The following is an 18,257-nucleotide window of genomic DNA, read 5'->3' on the forward strand; positions in this document are numbered from 1 at the left end:
TATTATTATCCCTGTTTGACAGATGAGAAAAAAATTCTTTCAAAAAAAAGAAAGAAATATACATGTGAATTAAAATTTCAACCAGATATTTTAGAACCTGGATAATATTAATATTTATTTTCAAGAATAAGTGATAACAGCTAAGAAAATTTTGAGAAAGAAAATAATTGGGGTGAATTTGCCTCATTACAAGTAAAATGTATTATAAAACAAAACTGTGAAAGTGAAGTGGTAGTAAAATAAATTAACAGTCACATCAAGTGAACAGAAGAAACAACTTGGAAAAATAGCTGGGCATATACAAAAACTTACATTGTTTTTTAAAAGTGACCAGCCAACATAGGAAAGGCTGTATTGTTTAACAAATGTGTTGGGGGAACCAGCTATCTGGGAAAGAAACAAGGCAAGACCCTTGCCTTATACCATAACCCCAAATAAACTCTGAATGGACTGAAGAATTACACGTAAAATACAAAATGAAATAAAATTAAAACCTATAATAATATATAAATGAGTATAAAATTTCTTCCTATTTATGGATGCAAGTTTCTGTAAACCCCTGTGGTAAGAGAAATTCACAACTGATTAGCTTAAGAATTTACGGAGCAAAGGGTGAGGACATCAAGATTAAAATTAAACCTATGATGGAGAGAAAGTTAAGTAGATACGAAATAAGCAAGGATGGTAAAATATTCATGGTAGAATCACGGCAGTGAGTATGTAGGTGTCCACTGTTAACAAATATTTCAAACTTTTCATAATAAAATGTGGCGGAAACAGTGAACCTATGAAACTTGGCACATGTGTTTTGTATGTTCACTAAAACATAACAACAAAGAACTGTCCCAATAAAAAGTTATCAGTGACCTTTAGGACAGTGGTTTACACTCACCCCATCACTCCATGTCCCCCACATCACCTACATCCTACAAAACTGCTGTTTCCCCCATACTCTTTAACCTTTTCCTTTATTTTTCTTCATGGAATTTACAGACTATCATATATTTATTTGTCTATTACTTATCTCGCCTAACTAAAATGTAAGCTTAATGGGAGAAGGAATTCTTTTTTTTAAAAGAACAGTCTTGCTCACTGCTTTATTCCCCGAGGCCTAGAACACTGCTTTAGCCCATGGCATGTCCTCAACAAATGTTTACTAAATGAATGTGTCTAATTGTTCTCCATTTACTATACCAGGATCTTTCTTCCTCAGTTTTTACACACCCCTGCAGATAACTTTTTTGCAGATGACAAAAGATGAGTTGATTATTTCTATTTGTCCTCCATTTATAAGTTCACAGTCTTCTCCCTTTCATTGTTGATTCTCACTTCCTGGTTCCCCAGTGGTCCCCAAATCACAGAATCACTTATGTGCCTGCCTGAGTTAGAAAGACTTCACTAAACTTCACTTAGTCTAAATTTCAATACGAGGGGAATAAAGCATATTATGGTGTATCTGCTCAATGGTATAATGTACAGGCATTACAAAATTACACTTATGAAGAGTCTGTAATTAGAGAATGTTTACAAATTTACACAAAAAATGCAAAATAGGAAGTTACATTTCTAGTATGAGCACAACATGATTCAGGTGAGGGAGACTAAAAGGAAATATTAGCAGTGTTTGCCTCTGGATGTTATTGATGCTCTTTTGCTCTTAGACATACTTTAAACTATAGTGAACATTACTTTTAGAATAGGAATGATAAAATGAACTTTATTCACATGATCACAGACCCGCCGAGAGCAGTACACAGACTGGCAAGGACTTCAGGGAGTCTGCAGGCCGCTGTGCGTGTTTTTCCACCATCTGAAAGGCATTTCCTTCTATCCTCCGCCTATGCAAACTTTATCTGCGCTCTCAGCCCAGCCCATACCATCTCTCCATCAGGAGGGCGTTCCTGATGCTCTCAAGCCCCAAGGGACTGTGCCGCCTCGGTATTTTCGCAGAATTCATCTCACCACTCAAACCCATGTCAACACTCCCTCTTATTATGAGTTGTCATTTATTTATTCCATATCTTCCCAAACAGTATGGAAATTTTCTCAGGACAAGAACTATGCCCTGCTATTTCTCTTCCTCCTAGGAGTTAAAAATCACTCAACCAATACTCCAGGGATTAATGAAATCAATCCCCCTGTTGTCTGTGGACCAGTCCTTCCCAAACCTTTACCTGAAATATGCATCTGCGTCACCAGAAAAGAAAACAGCCACGTGGAACCACGTGTTACCTGGGAGAGAGCACGAAGCAACTTTCCAATCTCTCTGCACTTGACCCCAGGGCCACCTCCCTGTGGCTCTGTAACTGAAGCTTAGCATCCTCGTCTGTAGGACAGGACACGCTGCTACCTAATTTTCAGGGTCGTTAAGGATTTAAGGCCACAATGTGGGCAACTCTGGCCCAGAGGCTGGTGCACAGGGGGGCCCTGGTGAATGGGGCCCTCAGCCCAGCTACTCCGCAGGAGCGCCCCTTCTCTGAGCCACGAGACTGGCTGTCCAGAGTGGACAGTCCCATGCGGTCACTCCCCTCTGCATGTTACTGAGTTCTTTCTTGATCCAGATCTACCTAACCTGTGTTTCCTGAGGCCACATCCACTGGGTGATTAAGAATAATGAGATGAGAGTCTTTGGCTGGTACCCTTGTCTGCTTTTACAGAATCTGCAACTCCACTCAAAGTCTCATCCAGTGATTCCTGGGAGTCCTCAGGGCATGTCTTATGTGAGCTCTAAACACTATTCTTCACTCTCCCCTGAAGCATCTGGCTTCGTCTTTCACCCAGTTCCCTAACAAGGTCTCTGACCCCCGCTGCCTGAGAAGCCACCCAAGGGCCCTCACCCCTGCTGCTACGTCTGGTGCCAAAGGGAGAAAATATCTGTTTCTCATGAGGTTAGAGGAACGAAATATGTGTGCATGATCTTTTAAAGATTTTGAGAAGATCTTTTCTTTTCAACTTACAGCATTTTCTTCCTAAAAGTGAGAGATGTGACCTAGAACTGTCCTTCCTCTCTCAATAGCTAAGGCCTTTGTGAACTGACCTGATCTGCCTGGGCTCCTCTCCATTCGACTCCTACACAGTCAGATTACTGATGGGCCTACTAGACCGGTTTATCAGACGTGCCTGAGCACGTCAGAGGTGGGCCTGGCTTAGGCTAAAGCCAGGATCCCATTACACTCACCATGGCTTTACCTGCAGACCTCTTCCCAGGCTCTCCTCCTTACTACACTCTTTTCTGTGGCCCAGACGATGCTCTTGAAGCTTGTACTTCTCCATCCACTCCATTATCCCTGTTAGAGGGCCTTCCTAACAGGGCAAGATGACAGGGATGGGAGAGGGCCTTGGGGTTCCTGTGGACCAAGGGGCAGCATGTGACAATAAACTAAGGCCGTGTTTGGGGTCAAGAGCAGAGTGGAACACAAGGAATTTCAAAGAGATTGATAAACGGGGAAGAGCCCAGGCAGACAACATGAGCCAGAGTATGGAGCCAAGATCTCATCCAAAAGGATGAGGCCCTCCCGGAGGCCCTGGAGAACCACGGCACATAAGAAACAGCAGACCAAGCCACAGACCAAGCCAAATGGCAGATCTGGGAACACAGAGGCTAACTCTTCCCTCCACGGCCTTTTCCAGTAGCTGTGAGGCTGAGCTTTGAGGCTCCAGGTGGACGGGAGCAGTGGAGAACTGGCTGGGGAAATCAGAGGTGGAAGTGAAGCCCCTGCATGGGGGCCCCACCCGGAGACAACAGCAGACCAGGTCTCAGGTGGGGGCAGTGGGAGATGGAGAGGAAGCTCAGGAAACGGCAACGACTCTGGTGGTGTCTCTGAGGGGCTCTCTCCACAGCTGGAAGAATCAGCCCTATGCTTTATTCAGGCCTCCAAACCCTCTCCCCACCCTGGGGGTGCTTCAGAGGCAAATTAGTAATTCAGTACCACTCGGCCCTCCCCCAGTGTTATGAAAGTGAAGCAGGAGTGGAAAGATCTGAAGGATGATGAGAGGAAAGAAGATGGAAAGCTGAGGAATATGGTGCCAAGGGAAGGGTCATCTTCACCCTGCTCCTCTCCCATCACTGGACTCCAGTCTGAAGCTGCTGTAATTGCGTCTTGTTAAATAACGTGCAAAGGGATAGCTCTTGTGACAAATATTAATAGATTTGGGGTAACTAGTCAAAAAACCCCTGGGAAATATAGATACTGCTGTTGGATACAAAAGTACCTAGAGAGAAGAAGAAAAGAAAAAAAAAATTGCATTTGGCAAATTAAGAAGGCTTTATAAAATATGCTGACAAAAAATTTCATCAAAAAGACACAGAAGGATAAGAAAGCCAGGAAAAAAGGAAATCTGATCTCTTCTTAAAATAGGGTAAGAAACAATGATACTTGTTATTCTATACATAACTCTAAAAGCAAGACGTCAATAAACAGAAAATTTAAAACAATACAAATGGACTATTTCAATATGTTACTGACTAACATGGATAAAACAGAAAAATACAACAGAATTACTGTTTAGATTTTGCATTTAGAAGACTAAATTAGCACATCACACAAAATCAATGTTTTAAAATAATTACCTACAGAGAAACACTCGCTGCAAGGACAAATAAATTCTTACCTAAACCAGGGGTTGGCAGACTTTTTTGTAAAAGGCCCATGGTAGGCAGACTTCTAAGATCTCCAAAGATCACTGTCTCCTTGTATTCACAGCCTTGTGTTGCCTGGACCTAGTGACCTTCTTATAACCAACATTATACAGTAAAGATGAGAGAATGCCACTTTCACAATTAGGTTACAAAACATTCCATCTTCCGAGCAGACTCTCTCTATTGCCTTCCCAGGCTGCCTGCTTTGATGAAGAAGCTGCCATGTTGGAGAGGCCCACATGGCAAGGAACTGTGGGTGGCCTTCGGCCAACAGCCAGCAAGGAACTGGGGTTCTCAGTCCAACAACCCAGAGGAACTGAATCCTGCCAACAACCACATGCGCTTGGAAGCAGATCCTTTCCCGGCTGAGCCTTGAGATACCAACAACCAGCCAACACTCTGATTGCAGCCTGTGAGTGACCTTGAAGTGGAGGACTTAGCTAAGCTGTGCCCAGATTCCTGATCCACAGAAACTCTGAGATAATACATGCATGTTGTCTTAAGCCACTAAGTTTTGAGGTCATTTTTTACTGAGCAATGGATGACTGGTAACTAATACAAGGCCAGACGATACATTCTTCAGGCTTTGGAAGCTATATGGTCTCTGGGGCGACTATTCGGTGTTGCTACTGCAGCATGAAAGCAGCTAGACATGATACGTAAATGCATGAGTACTCTGTGTTCTAGTAAAACTTAACTGAGGGACACCGAAATTCAAATTTTGTATAATTTTCACGTCAGCAATATTGTTCACCTTTTGATTTTGTTCAACTGCTTAAGAATGTAAAAACCATCCTTAGCTCATAGGCCACACAAAAACAGGCAGCAGAATGGATTTGGCCTGCGGGCTGTAGTTTGCTAATCCCTGACCTAAACAACACAGCTAGAGCTCTGCTGAAACCATTATTCTGATAACACTTAGACCTGAACTTATATAACATTATGCTTATGACAGCACAATGAAACACATTAATAAGGTATACTTTACTGATGGATAATGAAATACCAAATAAATATCTCTTAGCAAAATTTCCAAGGCAGAGAAAGTGAGACAGAAACAACCCTGCTGGACATGATAGAAGAGTTGCAAACAGAACCTCTAAGTTCTGATGCCCAGGTGAGGGTGAATCTAATTATCCTGGTTTACATAGCCCCAGGCTCCTTATTGGAGGAGCGGCAGAAAAACTGCTAGAGATACTGGTGGCTGAGGGGACACCTTCCTGTGTGGCAGTAACACGTACCCTGAAAGAGGTAGCTCTACACAGAGGCAGTAAAACTAGTGGGAAACGTACAAGTAAGAAAAGCACATGCTACATACATGAAATAAAAATAAGACTGAGAAAAGCTAAAGAGCAATCATTCAGATCTATAATGTTGACAATTTAATGTTTGTTCAAAATGGTACCAAGGAATCAAGAATCTAGAAATGATTTCACATGAACAGTTAAGAGAACTAGCGAGGTTTAACCTAGATAAAACTATTTTCAGACACCTAAAGCAATGTCTGGAAGAAACAACAGAATTACTCTGTTCTTTAGAGGATAGGACCAGGACCAGGATTGATGTGCAGAGGCTAGAGGAAGCTAATTTCAGCTTGTTTTAAGGGGGAAGAAATTCTGTCCAGCTAAAATTCAAAAACAGAAGGGGCTTCCTTGAAAATACCTTACACAGCAGTGCTATCTGTTCACTGATGGCGCCCAGACAGAAAGGAGATGATAGTCAGGGACGCTGATAAAGGGAATCTCACACCATGGAGAAAGTTCTCGTCTCACTCTAAATTCTTATCATATTTTGAAATTTGGTAACAAAAAACCCCCAAAAGAACAAAAAAACCCCCACACTTGTCCTTTAGAAGATTAAAAAAAAAAAAATCTGTCCTGATTTTAGGCTACCTGTAGACAGCAACAGGCAAGCAGCTAACCTGCATAATACATTATTCTGAAGCATCTTAAATAACTATAGAAAGTACACAGAGTTCAAGGGAGATCATGAAAATTAAGGAACAGAAGAATTCAATGACCAGAAAAAGCCCTGGCTAATTAAGACATTTGGGGAAAAGATAATGATACTTTTTTCTGAATGGTGCATGTTTTATTAAGAATAGACTACAAAAGGTTTCACACCAGGAAAGACAATCAAATGATTATCTTGAAAGGAAAAAGTAATGTAGGATAATTCAGCTATTACACTGTTAGTAAATTTCAGTAACAAAACAAAAAACACCCATGGAATCATAGGTTAACACCAAGCTTTAAACAAAATTATTAACAACATGACAAAGTGAACAATGAATTGATTAAAGGGAAAAAGTCCTATTTAAATTCTTGAGAAGTCAGCTCTAGCTTTAAGACTTTAGACAATCTGATTCAGGCTCTCTTTCTCTTGCTGAAACCAGAATGCCAACTAACTGATCTAAAAGCAATAAAAGCAATTTAAATTTGAACATCATTTGGTTCAGAATATTCCTGCCATCATGACCAGCAATATACTGTCTCTCTACAGGCAGACCTGTGGTGGAAAGGAAAACTGTAAAAAGAAGACTGCCTGTGTATGTGGAATCAGAGGGAGGGAATTAGTTAGAGGAGCCATTATTTAATGTTGTCAGGTTAAGTCTGCCCGTTCATTTGTCACAACAGGTATGACCTTGCAAGGGGACCCAAATTCTGAAGACTATATGGTCAAGGTTTCCTATAATTTTGAGGCATTTTCAAACTGTCAAAAAGCACATTTAAAATAAGCAAAGTCATGTTTAGAATTTTAATAATAGGCATGATTTAAATTTGACTTTTAAGAAATATTTCTGATCACTTACTTTTGATATTAAATAAGCTGTAATAGTGAGAAATTATTTACTTCTTAATCTGTCCTGTAAAAGGTACATTCTAAAAAAATTCAGCAGTTCTACTGAAATAAAATTGATGTATTATACAATAAACTCACCATATAATGATAAGTTTTGACATATATACACACACACACCTGTGAAACCATCCCCATAATCAACATAATGGACGTACCCCACGCCCTCCAAAGTTCCACTGTGTTCCTCTGTCATCTTTACTGCCCTCCCCCCAATCAACTGTCCCTCAATCTATTCCCACACTTGAGCCAGTTTATATACCCACAACACCTCGAATAAAGGGGAGGGTGGGTCACCTGGAGGAAAGACGCTGAGAATTTGCACCACGAATCTTCCTCCCAGCCTTCCCCAAAGGGACCTACAGCCTTTTACCAGATTAACTATACATTGCGGAAAAGGAAATCATCAGACCTTTCCGGGACTACTGGTCACTGGTTCTGAATGGACACTAATTCCAGGAGACCCAAAACATTATTGTGGCCAGCAGCCAGAGTCGGGGCTTACGGAGGTCCAGTGATCAATGGAGTTTTAGCTCAGGTCCACCTCACGGTGGATTCAGTGGGTCCCTGACCCCATCCTGTGGTTACCGTTCTGAGTCCAGAATGTATAATTGGAACAGAGATACTTGGCATCTGGCAGAATCCCCACACTGGTTCCCTGACCTGCGGGGTGAAGGCAATTCTGATGGGAAAGGCCAAGTGGAAGCCATTAGAATTGCCTCTACCTAGGAAAATAGTAAATGAAAAGGCAAGACTGCATTCCTGGGGGGTTGCCGAGATGAGCGCCACCAGCAAGGGCTGGAAAGATGCAGGAGTGGTGATTCCCACCACATCCCCACTGAACTTGCCTACTTGGCCTGTGCAGAAGCTGGCTCTTGGAGAATGAGAGTGGATTACTGTAAATTTAACCAGGTGGTGACTCCAATCACAGCTGCTGTACCAGATGTGGTTTCATTGCTTGAGCAAGTTAATACAAGCTCTGGTACCTGGAATGCAGCCACTGATCTGGCAGATGCCTTCTTCTCCAGACCTGTCCCTAAGGCCCACCAAAAGGAGTTCCTTTCAGCTGACAAGGCCAACAGTGTACCCTCACTGTCCTGCCTCGGGGTTATCCATTCTCCAGTGTCACGATTCAGTTCGCGAACCTCTTGGTCACCTTTGTTCTGCACAGATAATCACACTGGTCCATTACATTGATGACTTTATGCGGATCGGACCTGGTGAGCAAGAAGGAGCAACTACTCTAGACTTCTTGGCAAGAGGGTGGGAAATAAATCTGACTAAAATTCAGGGGCTTCTAGTGGGTTTCCAGGAGCCCAGCGGTGTAGGCACATCAAGATCTCTCTTCTGAGGTGAAGGGTAAGTTGCTGCAGCGGGCCCCTCCTACTTCCAAAAAAGAGGCCCAGTGCCCAGTGGGCCTCTGGACTTGGGAGGCGACACATTCCTCACTTGGGTGTGTTACTCCAGCCAATTTACCAAGTGACCCGAAAAGAGGCTGTTGAATGGGGTCCAGAATCAGAGAAGGTTCTGCCCCAGGTCCAGGCTGCTGGGCGAGCTGCTCCGCCACTTGGTTTACCTGATCCTGCAGATCCAGAGGTGCTGGAACTGGCAGGCAGACAGGGATCCTGCTGGGAGCCTTTGGCAACCCCAAGAGGTGAACGGAAGCACAGGCCCTTAGGATTTTGGAGCTAAACCCTGCCATCTTCTGAGGAGAACTACTCCTCTTTTGAGCAACAGTTCTTGGTCTGCTACTTGGCCTTAGTAAAGACAGAACATTTAACTATAGGCCCCCACGTTATACGCAACCCAGGCTGCCCATTGATCTGACCCATCAAGCTGTGGAGCTGGGAGCACACAGCCACACCCATCCCAAATGGAAGCAACGTACGTGAGACTGGGCCGAGCAGGTGCTAAAGGCACAAGTATGTTACACGAAGAAGTGGCCTAAAGGCTCATGTCCCCACTCCTGCCACACTGCCTTCTCTCTTCCAGCCTGCATGTAAGGCCTCAAGGGGAGTTCCCTACCATAGTTGATGGAAGAAGAGAAGACTCAGGCTTGGTTTACAGACGGTTCTGCAGGACATGCAAAGGTGAAATCAGGTCTTCCCGCTGGGCAGAACACTGGGCAGGGCACCCAGTGTTTCATTTCGCTTGGAAGGAGGAATGGCCGGACATGCAGTTTTATGCTACTTCATGGGCTGTGGCCAATGGTTTGGCTGCATGGTCAGGGACGTGGAAGGAACATGATGGGAAAGTTGGTGACAAGGAAGTCTGGTTGACAAAGATATTTGGGGAAGAGGTATGTGGACAGACCTCTCTAGATGGGCAAGAAGGTGAAGATATTTGTGTCCTACGTGAATGCTCACCAAAGGGTGACGTGAGCAGAAAAGGATTTCAACAGTCAAATGGATAGGCTGATCTGTTTCGTGGATACCAGTCAGCCTCTCTCCAGTCACCCGTCATCACCCAGCAGGCTCATGAGCAAGGTGGCCATGGAGGCAGGGATGGAGCTTATGCCTGGGCTCAGCCACATGAATTTCTACTCACTGAGGTGGACCTGGCTTCAGCCACCACAGAGCGCCAGCAGTGGACACCAACACTGAGTGCCTAACGTGGCACCAGTTTCCAGGGTGATCAGCCGGCTACGGGCGGCAGGGGGACCACACTGGCCTGCTTCCATCATAGATGGGACAGTGTTTCATTCTAACTAGAACACACACTATGGATATGGGCTGCTCTTCCTGCAGGTGATATTTCTGCCAAAACTGCCCTCTGTGGCCTTACAAAATTCCTTATGCGCTGTCACAGTATTCCACACAGCACTGTTTCTTGATCAAGGGACTCACTTCACAGCAAAAGAAGTGCAGCAATGGGCCACACTCATGGAATTCACTGGTCTTACCATGTTCCCCACCATTCTGAAGCTGGCTTGATATCACCGTGGAATGGTCTTCTGAAGACTCACTTACAGTGAGAGCTAGGGCGGCAAGGTTCTTCAGAAGGCTGAAACGCCCTGAATCAACTTCCAACATAGGGTGCTGTTTCTCCCACAGCCAGGATTCACGGGTCCAGAAATCAAGGGGAAGGTATGGGAGTGGCACCTCGCAAAATTTTTGCTTTCTGTTCCCATGACTTTATGCTCTGCTGGCCTAAAGGTCTTAGTTCCAGGGGGGACGATGCTTCCTCCAAGAGACATAACAGTGGTTCTGTTGAACTGGAAATTAAGATTGCCACCCAGTCACTCCGGGCTCCTCGGGCCTCTGAATCAACAGGCAAACGGAGCTGCGACACTCGCTGGGGTGAACGATCCTTGCTATCAAGGGAAACTGGACGACTGTTCCACGCTGGAAGTAAGGAAGAGTATGTCTGGAACACAGGAGATGTCTGAGAGCAGCGGTGCCCTATCTTTGTGGCACTAGGGATCGGTTTCGTGGAACAGTTGTTCCACAGAAGGGGGGAGGAGGGGTGGGGGAGAGATGATGGTTTAGGAGGCAGCGCGAGCGATGGGGAGTGGCAGACAAAGCCTCGCTCCCCCTCCTGCCACCCACCTCCTGCTGTGCAGCCCAGTTCCTAACAGGCTGAGGACCAGTACCGGTCCACGGCCCGGAGGCTGGGAACCCCTGCCTTAGAGGGTCTATTAGTATTACCAGGCCCTGTGATGAAGGTCAGTTGAAAACAGCAACTCAATCTAGGCAGGACTACCCATGGCCCAGATTCTTTGGGAGTGAAGGTTTCGGTCACCCCACAAGCTGAGGTGCTTGTTGAAGGCAAAGGGAATACAAAGTGGGGAGTGAAAGAAGGTAGTTACAAATACCAGCTATGACCCTGTCACCAGTCACAGAAAGGACTGGAACTGCCCTGAGCATTTCCTCCTTATCTTGCTGTGAATGCAATGAGTGTGGATAAATGCATATATTTGTTTCCTTTTCTGCCTTCTTCCTTCATCACATAAGATATGTTGACTTTATACTGTGGTAGTTTAGCATTTTAAATTTATACCATAGCATTTAAGTTATGGGATTTCAAGGAGAAGAGCAAAGATCACGCCACCACTCCAGGACTTTACGTGCTCTTCTGGGGAAGGAGTTAGTGGGTTGTTGGGACAGCTGTATCACGTGAGGTAGAATGACCTCGTCATTGTCTTTCTTTGGAGATGAAGTGGCTGCCAAGGTGACAGGGGCTGGACTTGTGGTGGTTAACGGCAAGTGTCACCTGACTGGGCCACAGGTTGAGATTAAACGTTGTTTCTGGGTGTGTCTGTGAAGGTGTTTCTGGATGAGATTAGCATTTGAATCCCCTCCCGTGGGCACTAGCCAAGCCTTTGGGGACCTGAATAGAAAGAGAAGCAGAGGAAGGGAGGGTTCGGTCCCTTCCCTCCTGCCTGCTCAACCTGGGACACGGGTCTTCTGCCCTTGGAGTGGGCTTTACACCATTGGCTCCTCTTGTTCTGAGGGCTTCCGACTTGGACTGGAACTGCTGGGTGGCTTCTCCGGGTCTCTGGCTTGTGGATGGCAGATCGTGGGACTTCTCAGCTGTCATAATCGTGTGAGCTGATGCCTTACAATAAATCTCTTTATATATGTGTGTGTGTATTTATCCAATTGGTTCTGTTTCCCTGGAGAACCTTAATATAGGCAGTCACTTTAGTTTTAGCCATTCCAGGGAGTATACAGTGCTACCTCGTTGTGTGATGTGCATTTCCCTAAAGACTAATGACGTTGGTCATCTTTTCACGTGCTCATGTGCCACCCACAGATCTTCTTTGGTGAACTGTCTGTTCAAATCTTTTGCCCCTCTTAAAAAAGAGGTTTTTTCTTTTCTTGAGTTTTAAGAGCTCCTTATATATTCTGGATACCAGTCCTTTACCAGACATGATTTGTAATTTTATCCCAGTCTGTGGCTTGTCTTTCCATCCTTTCAACAGTTTCTTTCGAAGAGCGGAAGTATTTAATTTTGATGAAGCCCAATTTGTCAATGTTTGCTTTTATAGACTGCACTTCTTGTGTCTTATCTAAGAAATTTTTGCCTAACCCAAGGTCACAAAGATTTTCCTTTATGTTTTCATCTGGAAATCTTAAAATTTTAGGTTTTGCTTTTAGCTCTATGATCCATTTTTAAATTTTCTATAGTGTGAAGTATTTATCGAAGTTCATTTTTTTCCATATAATAGCCAATGGTTCCAGCATCATTTGTTGAAAAACTATCTTTTCTCCACCAACTGACTCTGCACCTTTGTTAAAAAAAAAAAAAATCAGTTACCTGTATCTACGTGGTTCTATTTCTGGACTGTCTATTCTATTTCATCGATGATTTGTCTATCTTGATATGAACACCACAGTGTCTTAATTGTTGTAGCTTGTAACTCTTCAAATCAACTTGGTCTACTTTTTCAAAGGTGATTTGGCTATTTTAGGTCCTATGCATTTAGACCCAGTTGTCAATTTCTACTATATATTAAAAAAAAAAAAAGCCTGCTGGGATTCTAATTGTGTTGAAGCTATAGATCAATTTGGAGAGAAGTAACATCTTAACTATGTTGAGTAGTTCCTTCACACGTGTGCTTATCAGTACTTAACTGAATAGTACTTGAGGGGAAACTTCGGCAAAGCTCTGGACTCTCTCTCTCTGCAGCTTTCTCCTCTCTAACACTCTGCCCTGCAAACTCCAGCTTCCCTGGCCTTCCGGGACTATCACTTCCATCTCAGCTCCACGTGTGTTTCCCCTCCCTACACTGCAGCCTGGATCCTCTCTCAAGGCAGTGAGCTGGGCAATCACAGGGCTCACCTTGTGTATTTCCCGTCTCTCAGCGTTCACTGGGCTTCACTGCTAGATGCTCAATGTCTTCCAGACTGTTGTTTCATATATTTTGCCCATTTAAAGAATTGTTTCAGGCAGGAAATAAATCTGGTCCCTGTTATTCCATCTTGGTAAGAAGTGGAAGCCTCAATTTTTAATTTTTAATGTCAAATCTGTTCTCAAAGTTATAAAATTCAAGTAAAAACAGGACAAAAACATAACTAGTAATTAGTATAGTGTTTATCAGTCTTTGTTTATTTGTTCATTAACTCATTTCATTCCAAAAACAGTCACTGAATTCTGCATGGTAAGCACTGTGCTGGCATCTAAGCATACAATGCTAAGGGTCAAAGCCAGACATGCCCCTGGCTCTCACAGAGCTTACAATCTAGTAGGACAGACAGACATTAATCAAATAATTACAAACAAAAATGTAATACTGCAATTGTGATAACTGCTATGAAGGAAAGGGATAGAATAATGCTATGATAGAGGGTGATCGTATCGTATTTGTTTCCATGATGTGAAAAATATCACTACTGTTTCTTTATGTTAAAGTCACAAAGACATTACATTATGTATATAGTGAGAAAAAAAGTCTCCATCAAAAAAATACTAGGTTAAGCCAATACGGTAAGTGCTCTGGAGCACACAAAAATTACGACACTGTCTACAAAAATTGAGATCTGATTGCGCATACAAATTATAAAGAAATATAAAGGTTATATATCTACACCCTATAGGAATATAATTAGAAATTTACCACTTACACATTGGTTTTGTCTACCCTATTAAAAAAAGTATTTTTTCTGTTGGCTGAAATGCAGAAATTTGATCAGTTCCTTTGAGAAAACAATACGTTTATTTTTTGTTAGGTCTTACCTAGATATCTCAGCTTGGGAGTTCTTCTCTCCATCCACGGTGAAAGGAGATGCCCCAGTTAGTAATTCATACATGAGGACACCTAGACTCCACCAGTCAACTGCCTATGAAACAACAGTGATTTCATTTTTTAGAATATTAACTAATTATGTTTTATAAAAAAGAAAAATGAACAAAATAAAGCTATATATTTGACAGTATTTTGACAAAAAGATTTACTACACAGCTTTCTGTGCAAGGAGTATTAAATTAGCACATGCAAGAAAGACACTGAGAGGAAAAACATTCAGGTATCTTCAGAACAGAATTTAAACATAGAGAAGTCAATCAAGTGTTTCTATTGCTAAAAGTGTTTCAATTATTTCCTAAACTAGTAATGCTTTTACTTTGGTTAATTAAAAAAAATTTTTTTAAATCAAAGTATGGTTGACTTACAATGCTGTGTTAATTTCTGCTATAAGGCAAAGTGATTCAGATATATATATATATATATACACACACCAGATATATATATATACACATACAGTTTTTTATATTCTTTTCCATTATGGTTTGTCACAGGATATTGAATATAGTTCCCTGTGCTCTACAGTAGGACCTTGTTGTTTTCCATTCTATATATAACAGTTTGTATTTGCTAATCTCAAACTCCCAATCCATCCCTCCCCTACCCCCCAAAAAATGTTTTTTAATTTAAAATAAATTTAAAAAATTTTAAGTAAAATATTTGAACTTATGATAGGCAAGGGAAAAAGTACCAATCAGCATTTTTATTAATTATTCAGCTCCAATAAATATGAAATTTCTTAAAGCCAAAGAATGAAACTGAAAAAAAATCCCATCAAAAGGTGTTATTTTTTCATAACCACCTAAATCAGTTCCTCTTATGGAGCCAATCACATAAATCTAGCAGTCTTCACTTTGTGGGAGGTATGGAAAGACTGAAAATAATATAAAATAAAATGTGATCTACATTGGAAAACAATTTATAAAAGCAGTTACCTGAACTGAGAACACAGCAATTTAAATATAATTTAAAGAATCTTGATATATTGAAAATTAGTTCTTTTACAATTAGGCAAATCAAGATTTCAATAACTGTTGAATATATGAGCTTACACCAATGAGAAATTAAGTGATGCTAAAATTTTAAACTCTCTGCTTCCAAATCTCAGAGCCAAGGTTTCAGAGAGATAATGTAAAGTTTGTGAGCCTAGAGTTATTTTAAAGAAAATACGTAACAATAACATATAGACTAAATCAGTAATTCATTTCTTTTATTTATACAAGCAGTTTTACTGCCATCTGAGTCAGGTCCCTTAGAACGTTGGATCTGAACCATGCTCTTAAACTGAGACAGATCTATAATCATATTTCTGATCATGGACTGAAACCAATACCACATAAACTTGAAGAACTCCTAAGGGCTCATAAATACATGATTAGTCATTAGCAAGGAGACCACCGATTCTCCACCCTTAAGATAGTCCTACTGTATATGTGAGATTGAAAGGGGATGAGGAAAAGGAGGAGATGAGGAACCGAAAAATAATCAGAATTCCTTACTTGGAGAACGTTATTAATACAGCAGAAGTGTTAAGAAAAAACTGAACAAATCTGTACCCTTTAATACAGGAAGAAAAATCACCTAGATTTTATAACTACTTAGAAAGCCTCATCTACAGTCTTCATTTTACACATACAAAGGGAAGTGAGGAGGGACAAAATTGAGCTTTTCGGAGGGCTTAGGAAAACAAACTTAAGACTATCTTGAATGCAGAACTGTTTTCTTTCTCCAAGTACTGTTACAATGGCTTTTTTCTGTTGAAGAGATAATCAGCAAAGTCTCTAGTATCACTATGAAGTTAATAGAAGAAATTGAGAATAAGAAAATATGAGAGGTTCCCTTTTTAAGGATCTCTTAGAAAGCAAATATCGACTAGAGGTCAAATAGCTGACTATATGTTTCTGTATGTTTTTCTAGCAAAAATCAATAATGCCAATAAGCACTGTCTAAAATCATTCTGCATGACTCCAACGGGACCCACGTGCACTGTGTATGCATCCATGACACCTCTGCACTGTACTGTGGCTCAGCTGTGTCCTAAAAGGCCAGGTTGCATGCAACAGACGAAGAGTGATTTTTGTTAAAACAGGGTTACAACTGATGCTTTGCTCAAGACATGATACATTTACTGGAAATAAAAATTATTATTTGAAGAATTACTCGATTTTGAAGTCTCCTTTCACAAGAGTGTTACTCTATAAAACCAAAAAAGTATCCTCATCAACAAAATCTAGAAAAAGGGAAATCTAGAATGTCCTAAACTTTCTATTATCTTTTTCCTCCAAAACACTAGATATCATATGTTCGTGTATACAAAGCAAAGGAAAGGTAAAAAAATGAAGATAACATCAAAAAGAGGGCCTAAGTTATTAACTAGAATTCTTATTATATATTTTATAGAGATAGATCAGAAAGTGTCAAAAATACAGCATACCTTGTCATGTCCTGAATCTCCCCCTCTGACAATATCTGGTGCCATGTATTCAATAGTTCCACAAAAAGAATAAGCTCTTTCAGCCTTAAACAAAGAAAGAAGGAAAGAAAAAGGGATTTAAGTTAGTATGACAAATGACAAAAAAAGAGAGTTAAAGACAGTTGTTTCTCTTCTCTAGAACTTTAAAAAGGGCGAATTTAATATATCAGCCTGAAAATAAACCTTAAAAAATTAAGTAATTAAAAAAAATGACCGTGTCATATCTCAGTGTAATAAAGGAGAAAAAATATCTGAATTGTTATGCAGATATATTAAATAGGGGGGAAGGAGGAGATGAGGAACCGAAAAATAATCAGAATTCCTTATTTGGAGAACGTTATTAAAACAGCAAAAGTGTTAAGAAAACACTTAATAACGTAACTTCGTGTGGCGATATCTGAAATTTTAAAGGCACTTTGGTGTCATTAAAATATTTTTAAAAACTATTTTAGAGAATACACTCTACACTTTATTCAATTTACACTTTATTATCCTTCCACCAGCAAGGTTTCAAGAAAAATAAGCATTCTTCTTACTTCCCAGTTTTAAACGTAAAGAACATTACCCTAGGAATGTTATAGAAGTAGTAGAAGTTCCCAATTTTATGGGCTGAAAGTTAAGCCCAGAGATGACGGATGTAATGAATTTATTTAAACCCTGTGATAACATATGTATGAAAACTACTCAATTATGATATATACAGCTTAATAATTTTATATAAATAAAAATAATTACATAATTTTATGTCAATAAAAATAAAATTCATATGGCTTATGACGCATTTCTTCCTTTTTATGCACTACATATACTGACAGATTACTATTCCCCTAGAAACTAAAAGAAATAATTCAGTTATGCTTAGATTTGCAGAAAATTTTCTTTCTTGTTAGCTGGCAGAATAATCTCATCGAACAGCTAATATAAACCATACATCAAATGTCATTATCTCTCTGTTTCATGACTTAGTATCAAATACTAATTTTATATCAAACTACTGGAAAGATTAAAGCTAAATAAAATTGATTTCATATAAATTTGCATATAAAGACTAATGAATAATTTTAAACTTTTTTTAGATATGCTTAGACTGAAAAAAGTCTGTGTATTAGGAAGCACTCATCTCTTCAGTGAATTATTAAAAAATACTACAAAATTACTTTTTAAAAAACCCCCAAACTTCATAAAACTAAATATGGAGTATTTTTAGTTAATATACTATTTATTATGCAATAGCCTGCTTTGGAATATTAAGAGAAAATCATTATATAGCTGACATAAAGAAACATAAAAATTACTAACCCATAGTATTCACAATTTAATCTCATCTTTTTTTGTGGATTCCAGTTAACTGTTTTCTTAATAAATTAATTTTTTAATTGAAGTACAGTTGATTCAGTGTTTCAGGTGTACAGCAAACTGATTCAGTTCTTATATATATAATTTTTCAGATTCTTTTCCATTATAGGTTGTTACAAGATACTGAATATAGTTCCCTGTGTATAGTTCCTATAGTAGGTCCCTGTTGTTCACCTAGTTTATGT

General features: G+C 40.6%; 1 protein-coding gene across 2 annotated transcripts in view; it reads right to left on the reverse strand.

Moving 5' to 3' along the window:
* The window catches only part of RPS6KA5 (ribosomal protein S6 kinase A5), a 168,943-nt gene that overhangs the window by 28,007 nt on the left and 122,679 nt on the right, over positions 1 to 18,257 (reverse strand). For both annotated transcript variants that reach the window (XM_057731683.1, XM_057731682.1), the window contains 2 exons: positions 16,678 to 16,761; positions 14,177 to 14,280 (listed from right to left, as the gene is read on the reverse strand). In XM_057731683.1, coding sequence (XP_057587666.1) covers positions 14,177 to 14,280; positions 16,678 to 16,761 — 188 coding nt within the window. The remainder of the gene's footprint in view (positions 1 to 14,176; positions 14,281 to 16,677; positions 16,762 to 18,257) is intronic.

This window comes from Hippopotamus amphibius, chromosome 4 (genome assembly GCF_030028045.1).
Source record: "Hippopotamus amphibius kiboko isolate mHipAmp2 chromosome 4, mHipAmp2.hap2, whole genome shotgun sequence".
In the NCBI taxonomy this organism is placed as follows: domain Eukaryota; kingdom Metazoa; phylum Chordata; class Mammalia; order Artiodactyla; family Hippopotamidae; genus Hippopotamus; species Hippopotamus amphibius.